Consider the following 10810-nt stretch of genomic DNA (forward strand, 5'->3'; position numbering starts at 1 on the left):
GGAGGAGGAGGAGGAGGAGGAGGAGGGGATTGGATTTATACCCCGCCCTTCACTCGGCGTCTCAGAGCAGCTTCCAATCTCCTTTCCCTTCCCCTCCCCACAACAGACACCCTGTGAGGTAGGTGGGCCTGAGAGAGCTCTTTCGAGAACTGCTCTTGAGAGAACAGCTCTGGGAGAACTACGGCTTGCCCAAGATCATCCAGCCGCTGCATGTGGAGGAGTGGGGGGAAATCAAACCCGGTTCTCCCAGATTAGAGTCCGCGCACTTAACCACTACACCAAACATTGGTGAGGAAAGCTGTGAAGGGAATCCCCCTTTCCGGGGATGGGCTCACCCGTATCATGGCGACCATCTTCTGGCCGTCCTCTCGGAGTCTCTCCTGCCTCTGATGCTCGTCCTCGTCCTGGGAGAGGGGCTTCAACGGACACTTCGGTTCTGCCTTGACGTCGGCTGGCTCCTTCTTGGGCGTTTCCTCCCCCTCCGGTTTACCGAGTGGCGGTGCGGGTTCACGGCCGCCTCGCTGGCTGGTGCGGTTGCACATTTCGCACACCCGGCCAGGGATGTGGTTCCAGAAGGTGCAGTGCTCGCACTGCCAGCCGGGGCGCTGCGGTGAAGGAAGGGTGAATTGTGATCCTCAACGGAGAGGGAAGGGGCACTAAGCGTAACGCTCCCTCTGAGCTGTGGACTCCCGTGAGCGGAAATTCTACTTTGTGAGCGACCGGCATGAAAGTCGCGAGGGAGCGATTTGGCTACTGCATCAATCAGTGTGCTCTGGAGCCCCATCCTTCCTGAGCGGAGACAAAAATGTGTGAGCCGGAGGCTAAAAAACGGTGAGCTGGCTCACACTAATTCAGCTTAGAGGGAACACGGAGCATAACTGGAGTTCAGTGGAAGTCAAGCCCGGGGTTCCCCGACCTATTTAAGCCTGCAGGAACCTGAGGGATTCTGACACACTGTGGTGGCCGCAGACACAAAATGGCTGCCGCAGAAGGTGGAGCCAGCCAGAAAATGGCTGCCACAGCTTTCTTTCAGCCACACAGTGAAGATCCTTACGCTGTGGCGACAGCTGCTACCAAAACGTTTTTTAAAAATCTGCACAGCCAATCAAACCTTCAGAAGCCTCGTTAAGCAAAAGCCCTGCCTGGCCCCACCCACTTTCCCAAAACACCTGGCACACCAGGAAAGGTAGAACGGGTGCCATGCAATGCTCCCTCTAAGCTGTGGAGTCTTGTGAGCAAAAATTCTACTTTGTGAGCTAGCGGCATTAAAGTTCTGAGGGAGCGATTTGGCTCCTGCATAAATCAGTTTGCTCTGGAGCCCTCCTTCCTCAGCTAAGACAAAAAGGTGTGAGCCGGAGGCTAAAAAACTGTGAGCTAGCTCACACTCACTCAGCTTAGAGGGAACATTGGTGCCATGGCACCAGCGAGCACTGTGCTGGAGACCCCTATAGCCACAGCGAGGTCTACGTAGTGGCCAGTCTTTAAAAGGATCAAAAACTGCTCAGACATGATCTTTTGCCCGGGAAAGCTAGCCTCATAACCCCCAAAGGATGACAGATGGTCGGTGTGATTTTCTTCATGAATATCTCAAAAGTGTTTTATGGCCGGATCTTGGCACTGAAAATATATCCTGGGGCTAAAACTTGCCTCAAATTCAGCTGCAGGCGTGGAGGGAAACCTTAGGACCAAAGATGGGATTCCTGAAAACGTTAAATCTTCGTTTTGTAAAAATAAACAAACAAAAGGAATTGTAGGACCGGACGTTTCGCCAGCAGCTGTGACTGGCATCCTTAGAGGTATCGCTGCAGTAGTTCATACAGTTGAATAAATAAAGATAATACTGCTGTTAAGCTTCCATGCCGTTTTAATTCTTGTTTTTTCAACAGGTAGACATCATCGAGACACTGAAGTGCCGTCAAGTTGACCAGATGAACGGACGAACGTCTCGAGTTTTACCGTTCGTTTCGAGGCATATCTTTATCAAACTGATCTCAATTTTCCAGTATTCTTTTTACAGTCCAATCCACCAAAAAAGGTATTCATAAACTCAGAATGGCTTCCCACAGCTCTTTTGCTAACAATTGTTTCCTTGCTACGGACAGCACGTGTTTTGGTGGATTGGACTGTAAAAAGAATACTGGAAAATTGAGATCAGTTTGATAAAGATATGCCTGGAAACGAACGGTAAAACTCGAGAAGTTCGTCCGTTCATCTGGTCATCTTGACGGCACTTCAGTGTCTCGATGATGTCTACCTGTTGAAAAAACAAGAATTAAAACGGCATGGAAGCTTAACAGCAGTATTATCTTTATTTATTCAACTGTATGAACTACTGCAGCAATTCACTGTATGTTGATCTTGTCTTGATTGCTGTGCCCTTTGTTAGTGTTTATCCTCAGAGGTATAACACAGAAAGAGGGAGTACTCTCTGTGTTGAAGTGAGAAGAAAAATGGTAGGCAGGTCATTTAGATCTACTCGGGAAGGTGGGGTAAGGCTGGGGCATTATCTTGGAGGAGTTCCCCAGGCTGTGAACATGCGAATGGAGGAGCTTTCCTGAGGAGGTTCTTTTGTATATGGATTGTTTCCTGAAGAGGCGTCCTGTTTCCTGAGGAGGTTCTAATCTTTAAGGGATGAGGGAAGGGGAAAAACCTGAAGGGAAGTGAGCGGCGCCAGACTTCCCTTCTCTGGCGACACAGGCTCACCTCTTCCTGCGGCAGCTCCGTCGGCTCCCCCCAGGCCATGAGGGGCTTGGCGTCACCGGTGCCAGGTCTCCCAGCCAGACGGGGCCTCTCGCACACGGCGCACAACACCATGGACACCTCGTTCTCAAAGGTGCAGGACTGACATGACCAACGCCCCCGGGCCAGCTGGTCCTCTGAATTGACGCTGCCGGGCATCTTGCAGCCACGGGGGCGCTCGCAGGCCACGCACAGCACCGAGCGGGCATCGTTGAGGGTCTGGCAGGCGGCGCAAAACCAGGCAGGGCGTGGGAGGGGCGGCTGGGCAGGCAGGCTACGCCACCCATCCATTGGCGGACGCAGAGACGCGGCATTGGGGGTCACCGTGGAGAGGCTGAAAGAGACCGGAATTATTAGGTTAAGTAGCGTCGCAGCAATATCAAAGAAGAGGATTGGATTTATACCCCACCCTTTATTCGGAGTCTCAGAGCGGCTTACAAGCTCCTTTCCCTTCCCCTCCCCACAACAGACACCCTGTGAGGTAGGCGGGGCTGAGAGAGCTCTGACAGAAACTGCTCTTGAGCAGTTCCCTCTAAGCTGAGTTAGTGTGAGGAGAGTTTAGAGGAATGCAAAATCCAGCCTTCTCACCATGCATTCCACATAATCTTTTTGGAAAGTCACAGTCCACCCTAAAGCAGGGATCTCCAACACGGTGCCCATTGGCGCCCACCAAGTGTTTTTAGAACGTGGGCAGGGCCATGTGGGTCTTTTGCCTGATTGGCCGCTGGAGATTTGGTTGGCTGTGTAGATTGTTTAAAATGTTGCTTTGGCAGCAGCTGCCACTGAAAGTAAGCAGGGGCAGCCATTTTGGGGGCAGCCATTTTGTGCGTGCACCTAACCACACTGCGTCAGAATTCCAAAGGTGCCAGCAGGTTTGTGAAATGTTGGGGACCCCCCCGCCCTACAGCCCTACCCGACGCAGCCCGCATAGATCTTCAACTGCTTCATGCGTCTGAAAGCCAAAATCTGATCCTCAAACCACGAGCCCCTAAACTCCACGGCTACATTTGAAATCTAGAAAACTAACAGAGGTCCAAAAGTTGAAAACACATAATAAGTGCACAAAAAAGTGTTTATTACAAAGACATATAAAAACCTAGGAGGGGCCCAAATGAAGCCTCATAAAATGTACAAAGTTACAAATACACAAAAAAAGAGAACAGTGACGCATTTCAGCTCACAAGAGCCTTCTTCAGAGGTCAAAGAGCACAAACTATAACAAGCAACAGAGTCCCTGTAACACATGTAAGGCAATTAACAATAAATATAAAATAGATAAATAAAACAGGACCAAAATTGGAATGTTCCAATATGGAATCGAATGACACACCAGAAAGTTTCTATTTGGGGCCACAAACATATCTGGCCTTGTGTCAGAAGCAATGTTCCCTCTAAGCTGAGCTGGTGTGAGCTAGCTCACAGTTTTTTAGCCTCCAGCTCAGACATTTTTCTCTTAGCTCAGGAAGGAGGGCTCCAGAGCAAACTAATTTATGCAGTAGCCAAATCACTTGCTCACAACTTTGATGCCAGTAGCTCACAAAGTAGAATTTTTGCTCACAGGACTCCACAGCTTAGCGGGAACATTGGTCAGAAGTTGTTGTATGAACTGGAAATATGATGTACCTTCCAGTTTAGGTTTTCACATGTCTTCGTAATAAACACTTTTTGGTACACTTACTTACGTTTTTAACTTTTGGCCCTCTATTTGTTTTCTAAACTTCCTTTCGAGGTTTGTGCTTGGTTGGTTTAGATTCCCCCCCCTCTTTTTTTGGGGGGGGTACATCTGAAATCTCACAGGGCTCCCCGCTCCGCCAAGACCTCTGCTGCAGGGCAGACGTGCAGGAATGGCACGGATGGAAATGGATTCCCCAGAGGTGCTACCTGGATGGCAGCGTGTTCCGCCACGCTCGCTCCTTCAAGGGCACCCGCCGGTGATGCGTCCGCGATGGGTGCTTGTGGAAGAGGCGGTCACAGTCGGAGCACAGAGACTGGGCGCAGGAGGGGCAGTGCAGCGACGGGGACTCCAAGCCGCAAAGCAGGCAGGAATCCGGCGGCAAGTACTCTGTGCGAGGCGGGGCAGAGAAGAGTCACACATGGAACTAGTGATTCACACATGGAATTCACTGCCACAGGAGTGAACGGCTTCAAAAGGGAATTAGATAAGCATGTGGAGCAGAGGTCAATCAGTGGCTATTAGCCACAAGGTATAGATAGGGACTCTGGGGCAAGGGATGCTCTGTCATCTTGGTGCTTGGGGGGGGGGGTCAACAGTGGGAGGGGTTCTAATGTCCTGGCCCCACTGCTGGACCTCCTGATGGCACTGGTGTTTTTGGCCACTGTGTGACAGAGCGTTGGACTAGATGGGCCTTTGGCCTGATCCAACATTGGCATCTCTTATGTTCTTATGTTCTTAGTCGGGTAAAGATCACGGCAAGCCGGTCCCTTTCCTAGCGATTTAGCCAAGGGAAGCCCCATTCTGCAGGGAGTATTACTTCTGGAAACGTTTTGCCGTTCAGACTTGGGGGCCCTCGCATAGTGCTGAAGCCCCCTCGGAAGCGCGCAAGCACTTTTCAAGGTCCCTCCACAACAGGGTTCCCCAACATGGTGCCCAGGGGCGCACGCCAACACCTTCTTTGGGACCTGCAGCCATTTTGGGGCTTCCTTGGTTTTCAGAAAGTGGGCAGGGCCAAGCGGGGCTTTTGCCCAGCAGGGCTTCTCATTGGCTGTGCAGATTTGTAAGAACGTTGCTTTGGAAGCGGCAGCCACTGCAGCCCGAGAATCTTTACTGTGTGAGTGAGGTAAGCTGCGGCAGCCATTTTGCGGCCGGCTCTGTCTCTTGCGGCAGCCATTTTGTGGCGGCCGTTCTGTGGCTCTGCCCACTATGCAGTGTCAAACTTCCAAAGCTGTCCACAGATTCCAAAAGACCCCAGCTCTACCGCCCCAAGGGTGAAAAACTTAGCGAGTTCTCTTTTAATCTCAAAAAGAAATTGCAGGATCTCAAATTTCACATGTGGGGGTGAAGTGCAATCCCCGGAGAGCGAGGGCCGTTCACACCACTTGCTTCTTCGTTCCACATTACCTGTGTGCGATAGTGCCGGTGCTGGGTGCAGAGGCAGGCGTTCTGGAGCCATGTCTGCAATGAGGTTGCCCTGGGAAAAGAAGAAGAGAAGAGATTGGATTGATATCCCGCCCTTCACTGAAGAGTCTCAGAGCGGCTTACAATCTCCTTTCCCTTCCCCTCCCCACAACAGGCACCCTGTGAGGTAGGCGGGGCTGAGAGAGCTCTTTCGAGGACTGCTCCTGAGAGAACAGCTCTGAGGGAACTTGTGACTGGCCCAAGGACACACCAGCAGCTGCATGTGGAGGCGTGGGGAATCACACCCGGTTCTCCCAGATTAGAGTCCGCGCACTTACCCACTACACCAAACTGGCAAGGATGAGGTTTCTTCTATCCACCCCTGTACCTGGCAAGTTTTGTTCATGCCAAGTGGTGGACTGTGCCATTAAAATGGCCCAGGAGCAATTTATTTATTTTTACTTCATTGACACCCCCACCTTTCTCCCCAACTGGGACCCAAAGCACCTTACATCCCCCTCCTCTCCTCTATTTTATCCTCACAACAACCCTGTGAGGTAGGTTAGGCGGAGAGCGTGTGACTGGCCCAAGGCCACCCGGCAGGCATCCGTGGCAGAGTGGAGACTGGAACGTGGGTCTCCTAAGTCCTAGTCCAACCGTCTAACCCCTATGCCACAATGGCTCCCGTAGCAAGTCAAGACAAGCGACCTTCCGCAGACAAGGAGGGGCGTCCGCCCATCACCTGTGGCTGGGCCCACCATTCTCACTCACCTCTTTGCTCACCTCTAAGCCGTTCCCCTGCTGCATCAGCTCCTGCAGAACCTGAGGGTTGGGGTGACTGTCCTAAAAGGAAAAAAAGAACAAAACAAAACATCTCCCAGCATGCCCTTCTCCACACGCTTCTCCCTCCTCATCCCTCCCCTGACCACTGCGGTCTGCCCCCCATACCGAAAGGAGAAGGTTCAGCTCGGCTCGTAAGAGCATGACGTCCACTGTGATGGAGGCCACCTGGAGGGTATCCGGTTCCTGCAGGTGCTCAGGGAAGCAGAGCCCGTCGCTCTGTTCTTCCGAATAGCCGTAGAGGCGAAGAACATCCCGTCCGCCCTGTCAGAGACACAGGGCGCACATAAAATCAAAAGGACGGAAGAAGAAGAAGACGACATTGGATTTATACCCCGCCCTTCACTACCCAAAGGTGTCTCAAACTCCTTTCCCTTCCCCTCCCCATAACAGACACCCTGTGAGGTATGTGGGGCTGAGAGAGCTCTGATAGAAACGGCTCTTTTTCAAGAACAGCTCTTATCAGAACTGTGGTTTGCCCAAGGTCATCCAGCAGGTACAAGCGGAGGCATGGGGAATCAAACCCGGTTCTCCCAGATTAAAGTCCGCGCACTTCACCACAACACCAAACTGGAGACGGCAGGGGCTGTACAGGTTAGTTCCCACCCTGAGGCATAGAACTCCTTTCCAGGAGAGGCCCTTCATTATTTTATTTATTTATTTACTTGGGATTTATATCCCGCCCTACCCAAACGGCCCAGGGCGGCGAACAGTGGCAATGCCGGATTAAAATATAGAATACATTAAAACATTAGTACATACAAGCTAAAATGGTGCTCTACAGAAAAGCAGACTGATTTCAGTTTGGAAGCGGGGGGCATTGTTGGTGGAGGCCCCTTACCCACAGAACCCAAGAGAGGCACACCTGGCTCATTCTGTGGAAATGTGTCAGAAACCTGTAAAATCTTGGGGGGGGGGGGAGGCTTCAATTCAGCTCAATTTTTCCATTGGGGGGTTTCAACGAAATAATGGAGTTTAGGAAGAAGAGGAGGAGGAGGAGGAGAAGGATATTGGATTTATACCCCGCCCTTCACTACATAAAGGAGTCTCAGAGCGGCTTACAATCCCTTTCCCTTCCCCTCCCCACAACAGACACCCTGTGAGATAGGTGGGGCTGAGAGAACTCTCTTGAGAACTGTTCTTGAGAGAACAGCTCTGAAAGAACTTGTAACTGAGGCCGAGAGAGCTCTGACAGAAACTGCTCTTTTTCAAGAACAGCTCTGACAGAACTATGGCTTGCCCAAGGTCATCCAGCAGGTGCATGTGAACAAGTGGGGAATCAAACCCGGTTCCCCCAGATTAGAGTCCGTTCACTTAACCACTACACCAAATAGCGTTGGATGGGAGAGGGAGAAATATCTTTCCCACCTGAATGGTGTCGACTGTGTCCCGGAAGACGGGGTTGTTGAACTTGACCGTGCGCCAGAAACGAGGCTTCAGGGGGTTCAAGAGATTGCGCCCGTATTTCTCGAGGATGTTCAGCGCGGTCGAGAGTGTCCGCAGGTCTCTCTGGGTCTGGGAGAGGATTGTGTTAATTCGGTCCCCTTAAGCAAGCGGCTTGTCTTTTTTCCACCCCAGTCAGTGTTCCCTCTAAGCCAAGTTAGTGTGAGCCAGCTCACAGTTTTTAAGCCTCCAGCTCACACCTTGTTGTCTTAGCTCAGGAAGGAGGGCTTCAGAGCAAACTAATGGATGCAGTAGCCAAATCACAGGCTCACAACTGTAACGCCAGGAGCTCACAAAGCAGAATCTTTGCTCACAAGACTCTACAGCTTAGGAGGAGCATTGACCCCAGTAGGTACAAATTTCTGAATCACAGGCAGAAATTTCACCGGCAAAGCTTTTCCCGGCAGGCAGATGCTGTGACGGGAAATGCTTCCCTGGAAGAATTCCCAAGTTCCAAATCTTGAGTATCCAGATCTCCCAAGCATCCCTTCAGTTCATACCTCCCCCTGGGTATTGGCCCGCATGATGCCTTTCACGTCGATCTCCTGGTACTTCTTCGCCAGCGGCAACGACATCTCCACCAGCCGCTGCAAAGTTTCCTGATTCAGCTCGGAGGGACTCTGGATCAAGGCAGCCACCAACTCATCCCGAAGGCATATGAATTCAGGCTCCATCGCTGTCACTGAACACAAAGGACAAACAGAGACGGCACACGAGAGATGAGACCACCTTCCACTTAGAGAATTGCCCATTTATACTCACTCTCTGTTTTCTATTAATTAGCCAGTTTTTGATCCATAAAAGGATTTGTCCTCTTATCCCATGATTTTTTAGCTTACTTAACATGTTTGTTCACCCCCTCAAAGAACATTAACAGGTTAGTGAGACAAGATCTTCCCTTACAGAACCCATGCTGAGTCTGCCTCAATAGGTTTTGTTCATCTATGTGCCTACTAATTCTTTCCTTAATAATGGTTTCCACCAATTTACCTGGTATCGACGTCAGACTGACTGGCCTGTAATTTCCCAGATCTCCTCTGGAACCCTTTTTAAAGATGGCCTCCTGTGCCTATTTTCCAGTTTGGTGTAGAGGGAGCGCCACTTTGGTGTAGTGGTTAAGTGCATGGACTCTAATCTGGGAGAACCGGGTTTGATTCCCCACTCCTCCACTTGCACCTGCTGGATGACCTTGGGCAAGCCACAGTTCTGTCAGTGGAGTTCTTGAAAAAAGAGCTGTTTCTGTCAAGAGCTCTCTCAGCCCCACCTGCCTCACAGGGTGTCTGTTGTGGGGAGCGGAAGGGGAAGGGAAAGGAGATTGTAAGCCACTCTGAGACTCCCTTGGGTAGAGAAGGGCAGGGTATAAATCCAACCTCTTCTCTTCTTCTTCTTTTCCATTGAACATGCACAAAGAGCTATGGGCAGGCCTTACCAAATTCACGGAGGGGGCAGGTTATGCCTTTGCCAGCAGAGGAAAGATTGTGGGGGGCAGGAAACAGGCAAGATGGGGCTGCCAAATATTAGGGGCGCACACAGATTCAAGCTTACAAGTGACCAAGGGAAGAACGGGAATTGGGGGAACGTGGACAGCATTAAAATTATGGTCCTCCCAGTGGAGTTTGTCAGCTAGGCCTCTAGCTGCCATGGAGTGTGTGTGTGGGGGGGGGGCCCTCTGGAATTTTAGGTTTCTTTTCTCTGTGTTTCTTTCCGTCTTTCTTTATCTCTGTAACATGAGCGTTTGGCCTGGGTGTCTCGCACTGGCTTTTTGGACACGTTAGCTTTGGTGGGCTTCTACTTGTTCCGTGATTGGCTCCAGGCCATCAGCGGACCCTCTTGAATTATGTATATCTGTTTGCTTTGCGCGCTTATTGCCAGTTCTAACACAAGACACGTAAAGCCGATCTGCATACTTCAATTGGTTTCAATAAATTTTACTTCTTGGCAAGGACGTTGTTGGGAACTGCAGGAGTCTGACAGTGTTCCCGAGCTGACAGAGGGGCAGTAGCCAACCTTTCATGGGTGGGTGGGAGGACACACACACCTTATTTCCAGTTCCAAAAAACAAATGTCCAGTTATTTCCCCCCCCCCACAACCCAAAGAAACACATATATCCACCAAGACAACACATCTCTTTTTAGAGATCCAAAAAAGTTAGCCGAATTAGTCTGTTGCTGCAAAACAATATGAAGGCCAGGAGCACCTTTGAGAGTCTGACGAAGAGAGCTGTGTTTCTCGAAAGCTTATGCCACAATAAAGTTTGTTCGTCTCGAAGGTGCTACTGGGCCTTTTTGCTGTTTTGCATCTCTTTCTCTGTGTGTTTTTATATAGACCAACTGTCCGCACAGTGCTCAATACGAATCAATGCTTTTCCCTTCCAGAAGGGTCGCCGTGTCCGTCTTTTGAGCAAAAAGAAACACCTTCTGGCATGTTTAGGCTCCGGCTCGCTCCGTTTTATGCCACCCAGAGGGTGCCTCGGGGAACCGCTTTGTGAAGCAACCCAGAAACTCACAGTTGCCATATAGGGCGGGGGGGGGGGGGGGGGAGATTGGGGGCATTTTGGGATGATGACCCCCGCAGGGCTGTCGTTCCCACGTGCATTTCTTTCAATCATGAGTTTCAGCATTTTCTAGGAAGAACCAAATCTCAGAAACCTTTTTAAAAAGAAATTCAAATAAAAGGCGGGGGGATTTCTTTCCCCTGCACTGTCGCCACCC

General features: G+C 50.8%; 1 protein-coding gene across 2 annotated transcripts in view; it reads right to left on the reverse strand.

The window, feature by feature from the left end:
• Positions 1 to 10810, reverse strand: part of RNF31 (ring finger protein 31) — a 46656-nt gene that overhangs the window by 35423 nt on the left and 423 nt on the right. The window contains exons 2-9 of one of the 2 annotated variants that reach the window (XM_015416732.1): positions 8599 to 8780; positions 8024 to 8170; positions 6764 to 6919; positions 6599 to 6658; positions 5819 to 5888; positions 4621 to 4801; positions 2704 to 3073; positions 336 to 605 (exon numbers count right to left, since the gene is read on the reverse strand). In XM_015416732.1, coding sequence (XP_015272218.1) covers positions 336 to 605; positions 2704 to 3073; positions 4621 to 4801; positions 5819 to 5888; positions 6599 to 6658; positions 6764 to 6919; positions 8024 to 8170; positions 8599 to 8772 — 1428 coding nt within the window. In that variant the 5' untranslated portion in view covers positions 8773 to 8780. Of the gene's footprint in view, positions 1 to 335; positions 606 to 2703; positions 3074 to 4620; positions 4802 to 5818; positions 5889 to 6586; positions 6659 to 6763; positions 6920 to 8023; positions 8171 to 8598; positions 8781 to 10810 lie in introns of both variants that reach the window. The other variant, XM_015416723.1, reaches the window with a different exon arrangement.

Source organism: Gekko japonicus, unplaced genomic scaffold (assembly GCF_001447785.1).
Source record: "Gekko japonicus isolate JY-2015 unplaced genomic scaffold, Gekko_japonicus_V1.1 scaffold2869, whole genome shotgun sequence".
In the NCBI taxonomy this organism is placed as follows: domain Eukaryota; kingdom Metazoa; phylum Chordata; class Lepidosauria; order Squamata; family Gekkonidae; genus Gekko; species Gekko japonicus.